Source organism: Erpetoichthys calabaricus, chromosome 5 (assembly GCF_900747795.2).
Source record: "Erpetoichthys calabaricus chromosome 5, fErpCal1.3, whole genome shotgun sequence".
NCBI lineage: Eukaryota > Metazoa > Chordata > Cladistia > Polypteriformes > Polypteridae > Erpetoichthys > Erpetoichthys calabaricus.
In genome coordinates, this window is record NC_041398.2 from 16192476 (window position 1) to 16211486 (window position 19011).

General features: G+C 41.9%; 1 protein-coding gene across 1 annotated transcript in view; it reads left to right on the forward strand.

Moving 5' to 3' along the window:
- The window catches only part of LOC114641781 (zinc finger protein 345-like), a 40965-nt gene extending 22929 nt beyond the window's left edge, over positions 1-18036 (forward strand). The window contains exon 4 of the mRNA XM_028790802.2: positions 16606-18036. Coding sequence (XP_028646635.2) covers positions 16606-17528 — 923 coding nt within the window. The 3' untranslated portion in view covers positions 17529-18036. The remainder of the gene's footprint in view (positions 1-16605) is intronic.
- The last annotated feature ends 975 nt before the right edge of the window (positions 18037-19011 follow it).

A 19011-nucleotide genomic window follows, 5' to 3' on the forward strand; every position in this document is an offset into this window, starting at 1 on the left:
TTATTTGTGTGCAATGTTGTGTTCTGTTATAAGCAGTTCCAAAGCTATCAAGTTAAATTCTTGCACATTAATTATTGGTGGAAAAGAAAAAAAAGGATTCTGATTTTACAGAGCCTCGTAGGGGTCAGGCGAAAAAAATAAAATTTTGTTTGAATGAATTATTAACTTGTAGTGAGAAGTCCAGCAGAAATGACTCCTTTATTGGCTAACTCAGTGGTTCTCAAACTGTGGAGCGGGCCACCCTAGGGGGGGCACGAAGTAACAAAAAGGGGGGCGTGAATATATGAAAAAACGAAAACAAAAATCGAAAATATGAAAAATAAATCTTTTGAAACCAAAACAAATTAACTTAAACTACATTCTGATACTAGAAAAATAGAGTTAGATAAATATTAATAAAAGTTAAGTAGGTATAATAAAATATGTATCTATGATATATCATTACTTAAAAATGAACAAATTGGTATTAGTGGGCTCCTTTAAAAAAAAATGTTGGGGGGGGGGGCGATTAAAAGTGTTATGAAAACTCGGGTTGCAAATACTTAAAGGTTGAGAAGTCGGTTAGCTGACTTCTTACTACATTCACAATGGCTAACATGGTACAAAACTCAAGTGGTAACTCGTTCAAACAAATTACGTAGTTTGTTTGAATGGATTGTTATTATCATTACTATTATTTTATTTCATTACCTATTTATTTTTCCTGGTATGAAGTTTAGTGAACCAGAACTGGAAGAGTTCAGCCAGCCAATAGTTTCTATGCAGTTCAGTGCCATTATTGATTAGATTTTAAACTCACCTTTTCTTCTATCAACGTTTCCACCACTGCCCCGGAATTTCACATTCTCAGAGAAAGTTCCATAAATCCATTTTCGTAACTTCTCCTGTGTTTGAAATTCAGTTCAGGACTCGTCAAAAGAACCGTTTTGAACCACGGTGGTCTTCCAACTAGTTTCTCTTCTGGCTCACTGATGATAGCATACACACCTTACAGTTCAATTAAGGGTCTCTGAACTGTCGTCTTCTTCTTTCAGCTGCTCCTGTTAGGGGTTGCCACAGCAGATCATCTTCTTCCATATCTTTCTGCCCTCGTCATTTTGCTCTGTCACACCCATCACCTGCATGTCCTCTCTCACCACATCCATAAACCTTCTCTTAGGCCTTCCTCGTCTCCTCTTCCCTGGCAGCTCTATCCTTAGCATCCTTCTCCCAATATCCCCTCATCTCTCCTCTGCACATGTCCAAACCAACACAATCTCGCCTCTCTGACTTTGTCTCCCAACCGTCCAACTTGATCTGACCTTCTAATGTCCTCATTTCTAATCCTGTCCATCCTCATCACACCCAATGCCAATCTTAACATCTTTAACTCTGCCACCTCCAGCTCTGTCTCCTGTGCCACTGTCTCCAGTCCATATAACATAGCTGGTCTCACTACCATCCTGTAGACCTTCCCTTTCACTCTTGCTGATACCCGTCTGTCACAAATCACTCCTGACACTCTTCTCCACAAACTCCACTCTGCCTGCACTCTCTTCTTCACTTCTCTTCCACAATCCCCATTACTCTGTACTGTTGATCCCAAGTATTTAAACTCATCCACCTTCACCAACTCTACTCCCCTCATCCTTACCATTCCACTGACCTCCCTCTCATTCACACACATGTATTCTATCTTGGTGGTCCTACTGACCTTCATTCCTCTCCTCTCATATCTCCACCTCTCCAGGGTCTCCTCAACCTGTTCCCTACTCTCACTACAGATCACAATGTCATCCACCAACATCATACCTCACAGGAACTCCTGTCTAATCTCATCTGTTAACCTGTCCATCACCATTGCTAATAAGAAAGGGCTCAGAACTGATCCCTGATGTAATCTCACCTCCGTCACTCCTACTGCAGACTTCACCATGGTCACACTTCTCTTGTACATATCCTGTACAACTCTGACGTACTTCTCTGCCACTCCTGACTTCCTCCTACAATACCACAGCTCCTCTCTCAGTCACTCTGTCATTTGCTTTCTCCAGGTCCACAAAGACGCAATGCAACTCCTTCTGGCCTTCTCTAAACTTCCCCATCAAAATCCTCAGAGCAAACATCACATCTGTGCTGCTCTTTCTTGGCATGAAACCATCCTGCTGCTCACTAATCATCACCTCACTTCTTAACTGACCTTCCACTACTCTTTCCCATAACTTTATGCTGTGGCTGGTCAATTTTATCCCCCTGTAGTTACTATTGTCTTTTTTACCTGCATTGTTATCACTCTTTAATTTAATATTTTTTTTGTATCAGTATGCTGCTGCTTGAGTATGTGAGTTTCCCCTTGGGATTAATAAATTATCTATCAATCATATAGTGCCTTTCACTATCTATCTATCTATCTATCTATCTATCTATCTATCTATCTATCTATCTATCTATCTATCTATCTATCTATCTATCTATCTATCTATCTATCTACAGTCCTGCACATCCCCCTTATTCTTAACTATCTGCACCAGTACACTTCTTCTCCACTCCTCATCATCCTCTCACTTTCCAAGATTCCATTAAACAATCTGGTTAAAAACTCCACTGCCATCTCTCCTAAACACCTCCATGCTTCCACAGGTATGTCATCTGGACCAACGGCCTTTCCATTCTTCATCCTCTTCATAGCTGTCCTTACTTCCTCCTTGCTAATCCCTTGCACTTCCTTATTCAGTATCTCCACATCACCCAACCTCTTCTCTCTCTCGTTCTCTTCATTCATCAGCCTCTCAAAGTCCTCTTTCCATCTGCTCAACACACTCTCCTTGCTTGTGAGTTTGTTTCCATCTTTATCCTTTATCACCCTTACCTGCTGCACATCTTTCCCAGCTCGGTCTCTCTCTCTGTAGCCCACAGGTCCTTTTCTCCATCCTTAGTGTCCAACCTCTCATGCAACTCATCATACGCCTTTTCTTTAGCCTTTGCCAACTCTCTCAGCAATAAGAAGTGGACTGCAAGGGGGGAAAACAATAATAATCTGCTTGAATAAATTAATACGGAACGGGGCTCCGCTCTGATAAAATAAGAGTCAGGAAAAAGATAATCCATTTGAATGAGTTGCATAATTTGATCAAGCAAGTTAATAACTCATTTGAACGGATTTTTTTTGGCTTGACGCCTACAGGGCTCTGTATGTTTCTGAATTGATGAGCAGAAAGAAGAAATTAGTGGGGCATACAGTATGTTAAGGGGGTCGAGTGGGAAATGGCGCAATTTTGTGATCGATGGAACTATAGACAAAGATGAACACGCGGCAGTGAAAGAAAACGATGGTCGGCATTAATGACGGGCAGACAAAGCTCTGCAAAACTTTTGCGTCTTTTTTTTGAACCTTTGAAAACAGTGACATCTAGTGGATTAAAAAACCATAGCAGCCCTGAACACAAGAAAGTCCGTTTCAATGAACATAGATAGATAGATAGATAGATAGATAGATAGATAGATAGATAGATAGATAGATAGATAGATAGATAGATAGATAGATAGATAGATAGAATCCTAATTAGGGTTAGGTAGGGAAGGATAGATAGATAGTTAGATAGATACTTTATTAATCCCAAGGGGAAATTCCGATACACCAGCAGCGGCATACTGATAAAGAAAATATTAAATTAAAGAGTGATAACAATGCAGGTATACAGACAATAACTTTGTATAATGTTAACATTTACCCCCCCGGGTGGAATTGAAGAGTCGCATAGTGTGATGGAGGAACGATCTCCTCAGTCTGTCAGTGGAGCAGGACGGTGACAGCAGTCTGTCTCTGAAGCTGCTCCTCTGTCTGGAGATGATCTTGTTCAGTGGATGCAGTGGATTCTCCATGATTGACAGGAGTCTGCTCAGCGCCCGTCGCTCTGCCACAGATGTTAAACTGTCCAGCTCCGTGCCTACAATAGAGCCTGCCTTCCTCACCAGTTTGTCCAGGCATGAGGCGTCCCTCTTCTTAATGCTGCCTCCCCAGCACACCGTCACATAGAAGAGGGCGCTCACCACAACTGTCTGATAGAACATCTGCAGCATCTTATTGCAGATGTTGAAGGACGCCAGCCTTCTAAGGAAGTATAGTCGGCTCTGTCCTTTCTTACACAGACCATCAGTATTGGCAGTCCAGTCTAATTTATCATCCAGCTGCACTCCCAGGTATTTATAGGTCTGCACCATCTGCACAGTCACCTCTGATGATCACGGGGTCCATGAGGGGTCTGGGCCTCCTAAAATCCATCACCAGCTCCTTGGTTTTGCTGGTGTTCAGGTGTAGGTGGTTTGAGTCGCACCATTTAACAAAGTCCTTGATGAGGTTCCTATACTCCTCCTCCTGCCCATTCCTGATGCAGCCCACGATAGCAGTGTCATCAGAGAACTTTTACACGTGGCAGGACTCCGAGTTGTATTGGAAGTCTGATGTATATAGGCTGAACAGGACCGGAGAAAGTACAGTCCCCTGTGGAGCTCCTGTGTTGCTGACCACAATGTCAGACCTGCAATTCCCAAGACGCACATACTGAGGTCTGTCTTTAAGATAGTCCACGATCCATGCCACTAGGTATGAATCTAATCCCATCTCTGTCAGTTTGTCCCTAAGGAGCAGAGGTTGGATTGTGTTGAAGGCGCTAGAGAAGTCTAGAAACATAATTCTTACAGTCGTTCAGCTCACTAGGACGTGATACCTTTGGGACTGGGGTGATGCAAGATGTTTTCCAAAGCCTCTGGACTCTCCACTGTTCCAGGCTCAGGTTAAAGAGGACCCCCCAGCTCCGATGCACAGACCTTCAGCAGTCGTGGCAATACTCCATCTGGACCCGCTGCTTTGCTGGCACAAAGTCTCCTCAGCTCTCTTCTCACTTGCGTTGTTGTAATTATGGGTGGGGATGTCTCTCCTATGCTGGTATCAGCAGAAGGATGTGTGGAGGGTGCAGTACTCCGAGGTGAGAGTGAGAGTGGGTTAGGGTGGTCAAACCTGTTAAAGAAGTTGTTCATTTGGTTTTCTCTCTTCACGTCTCTCTTGATGGTGGCACCCCGCTTCGAGCTGCAGCCAGTGATGATCTTCATCCCATCCCACACTTCCTTCTTGCTGTTATTCTGCAACTTCTGCTCCAGCTTTCTCCTGTACTTCTCCTTCACCACCCTGGAGTTCCTTCTGCACGCGCCTGAGCTCATGCTGATCACCGTTTTTAAAAGCCCTTTTCTTCTGGTTCAAAAGGCCCTTGATGTCACTTGTAATCCATGGCTTGTTGTTAGCATAGCAGCGTACAGTTCTTACTGGAACTACAATGTCCATACAGAAGTTGATGTAGTCAGTAGTGCAGTCAACAACCTCCTCAATGTTCTCACTATGTGATCCCTGCAGGATATCCCAGTCTGTAGTTCCAGAGCCTTCTCTGCCTCGGGGGACCACTTCCTGAATGAGCGTGTGGTTACAAGTAGCTCCCTCACTGTTGGTTTGTAATTAGCCGGCCCCCCATTCCAGAACTCACACCCGGGTCACTTTAGAGCAGCGGTTCTGTGGGGCATGCCCCCCCTAGGGGGGGAGCGAATGTTGCCATATGTGGCATAATTTCGCTATTCGTAAGGAAATTTTAAACTTGTAGCTTTTCTGTTCTTTCTAAGAGCACCATCAAAATGTTTTGGTGACCTGAGCAGATTAACCTTACTGAGAACTTAACCTTACTTTATTTTCAGATACTGTGGTTAGCTGGTCATGTGGCGGCTCGTTTTGTGTCTCATTATTGTTGTTCATTTTTCCTTAATTAGCTGCCAAACTAAGAGGTCTGAGTCAAGGCAATTAAAACTGAGGGGGGAAAAAAAGTTAATTAGCAGTAAAAACTGGTCACAAATTAAGAAGATGGTTAGCATGGAAGCCGGCAGCCACTGCGGCCCACCAGGAGCAGAACTGGACACCCCTGGCTTGGAGGTTATTTGTGTAAAAAGCAAATCATTCATTCATTCATTCATTGCATCAGCGCACTGGTCAGTACTCTCAAACGGCATTGACGCCGACGGCCAGTCATATTGTACAGTCACTTGATGTGTGACATTGGTAAAGGATCACCCATCACGCCATGTACTCATTCGTTCGTCACTCTACCCCGTCTTGAAGAAAAATTCAAGCCAAGAGAACAGGAGCCGAAGCCGAGAGTAGGCGGTGTCATCCGATCGCCGTCGCATGTTGATGACGTACTTTTATTGTCGCTCCGATTCCTTTCTCCACGCGCATGGCTCTCGCTCCTGTCTGACACACGTGTTCAGATTTCTTCCAGGCTAAGAAGACGCCAAAGTGCAGAAGGTGAGATGCAGAAGTCGCGTACGAGTAGGAATTCCCGGTAACGGGAGACATGGCGACTCGCTGGTTTGCTGTTTTTTTAAGCGGCGCACGACACCGCGTAGGTGGCTGTGGTTTGGGCTACGACGTGTTGTTCGTTTTGGCCGCTTTTTATGTTGTTTCGGTACGGCGAGTCGCACTCGCCAAGTTTATTTTTGAAGTGCGGTCGTTGCTTCTTTCCACCTGGTGAGGTGTACATTTTTTTTTTAGCGGAGAGTTGGGCTATCGGTAATATGTCGTTGACCCGTGCGACTTTTGTTTCAGCGCAGGGATCTTAAGCTGTGATCGTTACGGATGTCTTGAAGCTCGTGCCTTTCCTTGCCATTTCCCATTTTTGATTTCACGCGCGCACCGTGCCGAAGGGCGGCGCGCCGGTCGGACACGTGCACGCGCGCACCGTGCCGAAGGGCGGCACGCCGGTCGGACACGTGCACGCGCAGCCGCTCGCTCCTGCACAGCGCCGTCTATCCTGCCTTTCCCACGGGCTGCGAACGGGATACTATAGGAAAAATGGCCTCAGCTGCTTTTGCTCTTATTGTATTCTATTAACAGTACACCGAATCGCTTTAAATTACATTTCGTTCATGTGACGTGATTTGTACTTATCTCTCATCTCATTTGACTTTAAAATCACAGCGAGCTCATTTTTTACAGGTGCTGCCATGCTATGAAGTTTTATTTGTCCTGTGCACAGTTGAAGCTGGCTGATTTTAAACTGGTGTAAAAACTCTATAAAAGCCTGTCGGTGGTCTTCCGGCTGGCCCCCGACCCCTTCCTTTCAGACTGCAGAGGGCAGCGCTCACTTAAATATTTGGGGCTGTGCTGTGGAAATCTGCTTCCCTGTCTGAAAAGTATCCCGTTAATGTTGGTTCAATGAAATGTTCGTGTAGTGGAATACAGTATCTCAAAAAAGTGAGTACACCCCTGACATTTTTGTAAATATTTTATTTTATCTTTTCATGGGACAACACTGAAGATCTGACACTTTACTCCAATGTCCAGTAGTCCGTGTACAGCTTGTATCACAGTGGAAATTTGCTGTCCCCTCAAAATAACTCAACACACAGCCATGAATGTCTAACAACAAAAGTGAGTACACCCCTAAGTGAGAAATGTCCAAATTGTGCCCACAGTGTCCATATTTTGTGTGCCCACCATTATTTTCCAGCACTGCCTTAACTCTCTTGGCCATGAAGTTCACACGAGCGTCACAGGTTGCCACTGGAATCCTATTCCATGACGACATCACAGAGCTGGTGGATGTTAGAGACCTTGTGCTCCATTTGAGGATGCCCCCCCATACCGATGCTCAATAGGGTTTAGGTCTGGAGACATGCTTGGCCAGTCCAGCACCTTTACCCTCAGTTTCTTTAGCATGGCAGTGGTGGTCTTGGAGGAGTGTTTGGGGTCGTTATCATGTTTACGAAGAGAGGGGATCATGCTGTGCTTCAGTAGGTCACAGGTCATGTTGGCATTCATGGTGCCCTCAATGAACTGTCACTACCCAGTGCACTCATGCTGCCCCAAATCATGACACTCCCACAACCAAAGACACACTTGTCTTTGTACTCCTCACACACGCTTGACACCATCTGAACCAAAGAAGTTTATCTTGGTCTCATCAGACCACAGCACATGTTCCAGTAATCCATGTCCTTAGTCTGCTTGTCTTTCTTGTGCATCATCTTTAGAAGAGGCCATGCAGACCAATGTGATGCCGTGTGCGGCGGGCGTATGGTCTGAGCACTGCCAGGCTGACCCCCCTCTGCAGCAATGCTGGCAGCACTCATACATCTGTTTTCAAAAGATCACCTCTGGATATGACGCTGAGCACAGGCATTCAACTTCTTTGGTCGACCGTGGTGAGGCCTGTTCTGAGTGGAACCTGTCCTGTTAAACCTGTCGCTGTGTGGTCCTGGCCACCGTGCTGCAGCTCAGTTTCAGGGTGTTGCCAATCTTATTGCCTCGGCCATCTTTATGTGGAGCAACAATTCTTGTTTTCAGATACTCAGAGAGATCTTTGCCATGAGGTGCCATGTTGAAGTTCCAGTGACCAGTATGAGAGAGTGTGAGAGCGATAACAGCAAATGTAACACACCTGAGACCTGGTAACACCAACGAGTCACATGACACCGGAGAGGGAAAATGGCGAATTGGGCACACTTTGGGCATTTCTCACTTAGGGGTGTACTCACTTTTGTTGTTAGACATTAATGGCTGTGTGTTGAGTTATTCTGAGGGGACAGCAAATTCACACTGTGATACAAGCTGGACATGGACTACTGGACATTGGAGCAAAGTGTCAGATCATCAGTGTTGTCCCATGAAAAGATATCAAAAAAATATATACAAAAATGTGAGGGGTGTACTCACTTTTGTGAGATACTGTATGTCTGAGCTGGGGTGAGCATTTTAAACTCGCAGATTAGTCAGACGTGTGAGCAAGTAAAGAGCAATACAGGATTGGGGATTTTTAACAAGGACACCGGTGGGACTCAAACCTGTGTGACAGTCGGACGTGATCTTCTGTAAGCACCGCCAGACCGGCACTCGGGTCACCCTCCTAAATGACAAATGGATCATTTACTATTTTTATTTTTTTTTTCTGGACCTCAGGAGGGGGGGGGGGGGGGGGGGGGCATGGGCCTTTAATGAAATCCGTTCCTCTTCAGGTTGCCTGTGAATCATCAATCCGAGACGCTTACATGACTTATAGCTTTTTTTTTTTTTTTTAACGTTTTATTGAATTTATTAAAATCAGACAATATTCCATAGAAGCAAGTGAAATTTTACAAAAGTAGATTCAAGTCAAGTCGTCCCCCACCTATGAGATAGAGAGAGCGAGCAAAGGACAACATAGTGAACCTTGAATTGTAGAAAAATAAAAATAAATAGAATCAACAGGGGAACAGAATCCGCTTCCTCGGTTTAATTGCTTATTCTAAAATGTTATTAATTAGATCCTGCCCAGGTTTTAAAAAGAATGTTTTTTGCGACATGTAGCTTTATACAGCGGGGGAAATAAATGCTAAACGCGTCAACGGTTTTCTCTGTCAATATGTTTCTATGTGACGTTTTCCCCAGATGTCGGTAACAACCCAAGTGATCCACACATACAAAGAAATCCAAACCAATAAGTGATGTGTGATAAAGTGGAAAAACACAGGGACTGAGGACTGAACACGCAGACTGAAATGTATTTAATTCTTACTAGGAAAGCCTTTGTTGGTGCTGACAGCTTCAAGACGCCTCCTGTGTGGAGAAACGAGTCGCACGCATTGCTCAGGTGGGATTTGGGCCCAAACTCTCTTCAAATCTGGAAGGTTCCGGGGGTCTGTTCTATGAACTGTGATCTTCAGTTCTTTCCTATTGGATTCAAGCAACCGAACTATGATACTTGGCGCAATAAAAGAAATCACAAAACCAACCGGAATGTTCAAGCAAATTATAGAAAATAACCCGATCTAAATCTATTAAGTAGTTCTCTCGTGAAAAGCGGACAGACAGATAGTCACTGGATTTTTGAGATACTGAGATATACAGTACTGTGCAAAAGTTTTAGGCAGGTGTGCAAAAATGCTGTAAACAAAGAATGCTTTCAGAAATGGAAGTGTTAATCATTTATTTTCATCAATCAACAAAATGCAGTGAATGAACAAAAGAGAAATCGAAATCAAATCAATATTTGGTGTGACCACCCTTTGCCCACAAAACAGCATCAATTCTTCTAGGTACACTTTCACACAGTTTTTGAAGGAACTCGGCTGGTAGGTTGTTCCAAACATCTTGGAGAACTAACCCCAGATCTTCTGTGGATGTAGGCTTCCTCACATCCTTCTGTCTCTTCATGTAATCCCAGACACACTCGATGATGTTGAGATCAGGGCTCTGTGGGGGGCCATACCATCACTTCCAGGACTTCTTGTTCTTCTTTACGCTGAAGATAGTTCTTAATGACTTTGGCCCCAAATTTATTCTGCAGCAGGACAATGACCCCAAACATACAGCCAATCATACGCCTCCCTGATGGTATTGCATGATGGATAAGTATCTTCCTGTATTTCTCAGCATTGAGAACACCATTAATCCTGACCAAATCTCCAACTCCATTTGTAGAAATGCAGCCCCAAACGTTCAAGGAACCTCCACCATGCTTCACTGTTACCTGCAGACACTCATTATTGTACCGTTCTCCAGCCCTTCGACGAACAAACTGCCTTCTGCTACAGCCAAACATTTCAAATTTTGACTCATCAGTCCAGAGCACCTGCTGACATTTTTCTGCACCTCAGTTCCTATGTTTTCGTGCATACTTGAGTCACTTGGCCTTGTTTCCAAGTCTGGAGGTTGCAACTCTTCCATGAAGACCACTTCTGGCCAGACTTCTCCGGACAGTAGATGGGTGTACCTGGGTCCCACTGGTTTCTGCCAGTTCTGAGCTGATGGCACTGCTGGACATCTTTCGATTTCGAAGGGTAATAAGCTTGATGTGTCTTTCATCTGCTGCACTAAGTTTCCTTGGCCGACCACTGCGTCTACGATCCTCAACATTGCCCATTTCTTTGTGCTTCTTCAAAAGAGCTTGAACAGCACATCTTGAAACCCCAGTCTGCTTTGAAATCTTTGTCTGGGAGAGACCTTGCTGATGCAGTAGAACTACCTTGTGTCTTGTTGCTGTGCTCAATCTTGCCATGACATGACACTGTCTTCCACAACTTCACCTTGGTAGCAGAGTTTGGCTGTTCCTCACCCAGTTTGAAGCTGTTTCTGTTTCTGTTTATGACTGTGTTTCAACCTACGTGTGACATTGATGATCATTAGCACCTGTTTGGTACAATTGGTTGATCAGACACCTGACTAGAATCCTACAAAATCCCTGACTTTGTGCAAGTGGACCTATAAGAATTGATGCTGGTTTGAAGGCAAAAGGTAGGAACACCAAATATTGATTTGATTTAGAGTTTTCTTTTGTTCGCTCACTTTGCATTTTGTAAATTGATAACAATAAACAATCATTATTTATATTTCTGAAAGCATTCTTTATTTACGGCATTTTTTCACACCTGCCTAAAACGTTTGCACAGTACTGTATATTTTTAATTGCTGCCACGTGTGTCACAATATGGGTTGATGCTCAGCGTGTTTTCTTCTACATTTGTTTCTGTTGTTTTCACTGTAATTGAGATGTAGCCTATCAGTAGATCACAGGTTGTGTCTCTTTGAAATGGTGGGCTTCGTTTAGGTCTCCCCAACTCTTTCTATGTTGAATTTGGGTCTGCCTTGATGTGACAAAACAAAATCGGCAGGGCACTTTTTTACTTTTCACCAAACTTATGTTTGCCTCAGCTAGCTAGACTTTGCTTCATTAACAAGTCGGGTTTATCATTGCAAATCTGCTGAGAACTTCTTTTTGTAGCTTGACACTTGACATCTCTCACCGTTGGTAGGTTTCTTTGCAAGCTAAAATAGTTAACCATTGAATTTGCTCAAGTTGTTCTTTTTAACTTTATAAAGTAATTCTATCCCATGTATTTCCACAGGGTATGAAGGAGACTCCTTGTTTCACATGTCCATACAGTGAGGTGTTCTAATGGCCTCCAAGTGAGGGCTGAATCTTTGAAGAGAAGAGTGGAGAGTTGGAAAAGTAAGGGAAGAGTTTAACACAGAGCATGGCCTCCGGTAAGCCTGAGTGCACAGATGAAAGACTGGCACACATTAAGCAAGAGGACTGGGAGTCGGGCACACTAGATGATTTATGGACAAAGCTGGAGGACTGTGAAGAAACATTTTCGGTTTTTGAAGAGGGGTCCGTGGGGAGGAATGATGATATCAAAGTCGAAGATTCAAAAGATTTCTCACTTTGTTTCGACCTGCAAAACCATGAAACTGGGAACATTTTCAAGCAAGATGTTTCTGAAGAATCCTACCCTGCTTTACAGCCCTGTTTCAGCAATTCAGGAAAACTGCGTACTCGGCCGAACTCAATGGAGATGAAATCTGAGCTACCTGAGCAGGAGGAGAAAATCAGTGAAGGAAACGGGAGAGAAGCAGAAGAGGAACAGTCATTTGGGAGTGGCGCAGTTTGTAAGTAATTTGATCAAATATAAAATACAGTGCAATACAATTCATTTTTGTTTAGCCTAAAATCACACAAGAAGTGCCACAATGGGCTTTAATAGACCTTGCCTTTTGACGGCAACAAACCCGCCCCATAAAGACTTGAGTCTCTAAGAAGGCAAGAAAAAAACTCTCCCCCCAAAAAAAAAACCCTTGTAGGGTGAAAAAAAAGAATAAATCTCGGCAAAGGCAATTCAGAAATAGAGAGACCCCTTTCCAGGTAGGGTGAGCATGCAGTGGATGTCAAAAATGCAATACAATACACAGAACAGAACACAAGTAATCCTCAATACAATATAATAGTACAGTAGTAATATTACAAGTGCAGAGCAGAATTCAACAGTAGATGATATCACATAATAGGATTCCGATTTGTTCAGAATCCTGGAGACCTCGGCCATCAAGCTGCCTCCCCCTACTTGACATTCCATAGCTGAGTTAGTGCTGGGCCAGCCAATCAGATAAAAGAACCATTCTACTTGACGATTCCAGTACTCCTCCATCAGAGATGACTTTTCCTTAGGCAGGCAGACAACTTAGAAGTAGGGCATTAGCACCACGTGCCATGTTTGAGTGGGTTAGCAGTAAATTCAAACGATCATGTTACTTATGTTTTAGTGCTAATGACTGACAACAGAGATGCAATCCGTACAATTAATCAGCAGCTCTAGGCAGGGTGTGCTAAACTGAAGTTGTGAGCCTTCAGCCTGAGACCGAAGGGGCATCTCTTATAGTAGCAGGCAGACCACTCCACAGTTTAGGTGCCCTGTAACTAAAAGCTCGACCTCCCACTATTTTATTAATCCTTGGAATCATAAGCAGACCGGCATCTTAGATAGATAGATCTTTATTGTCATTGTCACTTTTACAAAGGAACAACGAAATTGAAGGAATTGAGATCTTAATGTGCGCTCAGGTTTGTAAGTCATGATAAATTCAGACAAGTAAGCCGGATCTTGGCCATTTAATGCTTTATATGTTAAAAGGAGGACTTTGAAATCTGCCCTAAACTTAACTTAACTTATTTTAGGGAGAAAGGGTAAATTTGATACGAGTCTATAAGTATTAAGTGTATGTGGGTGTAGGTCTGACTTTTTAAGTAATGGTCTAATGACTGACACTTTTAGTGCATCAGGTACTGTGCCACGCAATAATGAACTATTGATAATGTTTAGAATAGGCGCTGCAAGAACATCCAATGCACTTTTTACTAGTTATGTTGGCACCAAATCTAGGGAACAAGTAGTGGGCTTCATTTTAGAAATTAATGTTAAGACATCCTGTTCAGTTACAGGATTAAAATTTCTGAAGTGCTGACTGCAAGGTGAGTATGAGGTTTGCACTGTGATGCTGAGATCTGGGATCTTATATTTTTAATATTCTCATTAAAGAACACCATAACGTCTGTACTGCTAATGTCTGTTGGTATTTTGCACTGTAGTTCTGAATTCCTATTTGTTAAGTTAGCCACTGCTGTTAACAGTACCCGAGGATTATTATAATTGTTATCTATTATTTTAGAATAGTAGTCTGAGCGAGCTTTAAAAAGAGCTTTTTAAATATTTTTTAACACTTTCTGTCCATGCAGTTTGAAAGACCTGCAGATTTGTTGTTCTTCATCTGCGCTCCAGTTTTTGACACTGTTTTAAGGGATCCAAAGCCCATATCAAGGTCACATTATAATTTGATGTTAGCTGATTTAAATTGTTCTCCACATTTACATTTGATGTTAACCGATCTAAATGGTTTTCCACAAATACACTTGACTTACTCAAAGTATCTTTACATTTTGAAGCTGAATCATCATCTAGATGTCTCACCGTCCTTCTTTTAATCTGTGAGTGTATTGGTAAGGGTAGAAGCAAACATTATTAAATAGAGATCAGAAATAACTTCATTTAATGGAGTAATGTTTATATTTTGAATTTCAGAAGTTCTAATTAAATCTAATGTGTGATTATGATTAGGAATTGGACCTTTCACAGTCTGATAAAATCCTATTGAATTTAACAAAAAAGTAGCTAAAAATTAGCTAAAAGTGTCAGTTTCCACATCAATTTTCTTTCTTTCTTTCAATAACATTTTATTGAATTTATTAAAATCAAACTAATTCCATACAAGCAAGTCGAATGTTACAAAACTAGGTTCAAGTCAAGTCAACCCCCATCATCACTACGTGATCATAATGTGTAGCCAGATCAGATAAAAGGCTGCCGTCTTCAATCATGAACAATGAATATGGCCCTACTTTAACACAATTATAGTACACATCTGTTTTAATATTTAAAACTAGTGTCTCAGAGGATGTGAAGTCACCTAAATGTTTACAAGCGATTTGCATTTTGTCACAGTGAATCATTCCAAGGCCACCTCCTGGACCAGAATCTCTAGATTTATGAAGGAATGTCTACCCATTTGGTGACGCCTCAACAAGGGGAACAGTGTCAGAGGTACGGAGTCAGGTTTAAGTGAGAAGCCACCGATGAGATTTTCTACTTAATAAAATATCATTTACCAAAGAGAGCGAAAGTTTAATAATCAGCAGCATTTAAAACTGCATACTTCTCTCTGAACTGGTGATATATTTCTAGTTTTAATTTGAACTAAGTTACTATTACAGGTGCCCCTAGTGGAGGGTCTTGGTCTAATTATACACCTTATTTTTTTGGTTTTCAAGTGATTTAAGGTTTGCAGCGTGACTAAATTTATAGGATGCCCCGTAAAAAGTGAAAGTGAGAGCGTTTGCATATTCTAATGTTGGTGGTGTTGCCACTTGTGGTCGGTGGAATTGAGAGCAGCATACACATTTCACTAAATTTGAACTGCTGCTCAGTTTTCTGCATTCCCTTCTTAATGCCATGATTTAGCAGTAAAACATTGTAAGTCAGTAGTGTTTTATGTTTAATTAAAGAAAGACCTTCTTGTATAATTTATATTTTCTACAGTTAACAGACAAGTGTGCACAATTATACAAAACCCTTATTTCCGTGCAGTATAATGTGCTGGAGTGATTTCACTCAATCCTTAGGCTTCTAGAATGTTCTGCTGCTCACAGCTGTGCCAAATTTCATTTGGATTGGGTGACTCAGTTTTCAGTTATGATGTCCACAGTGTCCTACCCTGACAGTCACACATGTTTATTCAGAAAATGGATTTCTCAAACCTGTACATCTGTCGACAGGTGGTCCAGATTATAACACTACATAACATACACCCACAGAATATTTGTGGAAAACTAAATGATTCAGGAAAAATTTACCACAATACTGTCCTAGTTAACATTATGGGTAACTATAGGGAAAACAAGGCTAAGCAAGATCAGTAACAATAACAAAGAGTGAGTGATTCAGTACTGACTAGTGGGCATGGATTGGGCTTGAATCGCATGAACGCCTCACTTCATCATCTCCACTTTTCCGATTCCATTGTAGTCCTCTCATCCATTTTTTCTTAACCAGTTGTCACTGTCAGTTTCTAAAGTGAGGTAGACATCAACTTATGAATGGATGTCAGTCCACCGCAGGGCACACAGATGCATAGTCGGGCATGCCAGATGGTGATGAACACAGCAGACGCATCTGTGGGATTTTAGAGGAAGGGGGAGAAACTGAAGACAGCAGGAGAACATGCAAATTCTACACACACACACATACAGTGGGAAGATCAGGAATTCACCCTCCATGTGAGGCAGCATCTCCATCAAATGTGCAATTCATCTGTTTTTATTTTTTGTTAGTAAATTTTATTCAGAGATATGTAAGTAAATTCTGTTTTTATTGCAGATTTTCAGGAGAATGGCCGCATCTTCCCATCTTTATTATATCAGACTGTTCTACAGTGCAGGCTAAAACCCAAACAAGACAAGGAGAAGATGAAGAAATTAACAAGAGAACCAGAAAATTTGACAGCTGCCCCTTTGCTGTGCAGTACTCTTACCGTTGCCAAACTAACACGGACAGAAACTATCAATACTGATCAACAACAAGTTTATAACACCGGTCAAGAGGTCTTATATGCTGGCCAAGATGGTGGACAATTTTTAATAAATAAATCTGACTGTGAAGATCACAAGTCAAATCATACAGGACTGATATCATATTCCTGTCCTGAATGTGGCAAACATTTCACAGAGAGCAGCTCTCTTCAGAGACATGCAAGAATTCATTCAGGAGAAAAGCCATATTACTGCTCTGAATGTGGCAAACACTTCTCTGATGGTAGTTCTCTTCAAAAACACAGACAAATTCATACAGGAGAGAAGCCATTTTGCTGCTCCGAATGTGGTAAAAGATTCTCTGACAGTAGCTCTCTTCAGAGACACAAACGAATTCATACTGGAGAGAAGCCATATGGCTGCTCTGAATGTGGCAAACGATTTACTGAGAGTGGCTCCCTTCAGAGACATGCAAGAATTCATACTGGGGAAAAGCCATATTGCTGTTCTGAATGTGGCAAACGGTTTGCCACCATCACCACTCTCCAGAAGCACACACAGATTCATACAGGAAGGAAGCCACATTGCTGTTCTGAATGCGGCAAACAATTCACTGACAGTACCTGTCTTCAGATACATGCAAGAGTTCATACAGGAGAGAAACCATATTGCTGTGCTGAATGTGGGAAAAGATTCACCAGTAATAGTGCTTTTCAGAAGCACACTCGAATTCATACAGGAGAGAAGCCACATTGTTGTTCAGAATGTGGCAAAGGATTTTTCTTTAACAGCTGTCTTCAGAACCATATGAGAATTCACAACGGAGAAAAACCATACTCTTGTTCTGATTGTGGCAAACAATTCACCAGCATAAGTGGACTTCGGAAGCACAAACGAATTCATACTGGAGAGAAGCCGTATTCTTGTTCTGAATGTGACAAAAGATTCCGCGACTGTAGTGTGTTTCGGAGGCACACAAAAATACATACTGGAGAGAAGCCATATTTCTGTCCTGACTGTGGTAAAAGATTCTGCAGTTACAGTGGCCTTCAATATCATTCAAAAATTCACCGTGGAGAAAACCTTATCACTTTAACGAATGTAGGAAAGGATTCTTAGTTTTAAGTAATTTTCATGAGTACTTAAGAATTCACAAGAAGCCTTGTTCTTGTACTGAATGTTGAAAATAATTCTCAAAGAGCAACAATTTGTATGAGTATCAAATAAATCTTGCCAGTGAGAAACCTCATAGCTGTTCTGAATTTGGTGTTTCTCAGACTGCAGAATTCATAATGACCACATTAAAATTTGCGCTATACACACCACATGAACTACAGAAGGAAGCATCAATAAAGTAATACACTGAACACCGGCAGCAAACATTTCATGAACCACTTTCGTGTCCTGAATGTAAGCAAAGTTAGTTATTCTATCTAATCCCACTTACTATATTAAAATTAAATTCTATTTATGTAATCCCACCTGCTATACTAAAATTAAATTCTATTTATATAATCCCACCAACTATACTAAAATTAAATTCTATTTATGTAATCCCACCTGCTGTACTAAAATTAAATTCTATTTATATAATCCCACCAACTATACTAAAATTAAATTCTATTTATGTAATCCCACCTGCTGTACTAAAATTAAATTCTATCTAATCCCACCGACTATACTAAAATTAAATTCTTTCTATATATCTATCTAATCCCACCTGCTATACCAAAATTAAATTCTATTTATATAATCCCAGGTCCTCCCTGCATGGAGTTTGCATGTTCTTCCCGTGTCTGCGTGGGTTTCCACTGGGTACTCCAGTTTCCTCCCACAGTCCAAAGACATGCAGGTTAGGTGGATTGACGATTCTAAATTGGCCCTAGTGTGTGCTTGGTGTGTGGGTGTGTTTGTGTGTGTTCTGCAGTGGATTGGCACCTTGCCCGGGATTGGTTCCTGCCTTGTGCCCTGTGTTGGCTGGGATTGGCTCCAGCAGACCCCCGTGACCCTGTGTTCGGATTCAGCGGGTTGGAAAATGGATATATAATCCCACCTGCTATACTAAAATTAAATTCTATTTATATAATCCTGCCTACTGTACTAAAATTAAATTCTATTTATGTAATCCCACCAACTATACTAAAATTAAATTCTATTTATGTAATCCCACCTGCTGTACTAAAATTAAATTCTATCTAATCCCACCTGCTATACTAAAATTCTATCTAATCCCACCGACTATACTAAAATTAAATTCTTTCTATATATCTATCTAATCCCACCTGCTATACTAAAATTCTATCCATCTATTTAATCCCACCTACGATACTAAAATTAAATTTCTATATATCTATCTAATCCCACCTACTATACTAAAATTCTATCCATCTATCTAATCCCACCTACTATACCAAAATTAAATTCTATTTATATAATCCCAGGTCCTCCCTGCATGGAGTTTGCATGTTCTTCCCGTGTCTGCGTGGGTTTCCACTGGGTACTCCAGTTTCCTCCCACAGTCCAAAGACATGCAGGTTAGGTGGATTGACGATTCTAAATTGGCCCTAGTGTGTGTGCTTGGTGTGTGGGTGTGTTTGTGTGT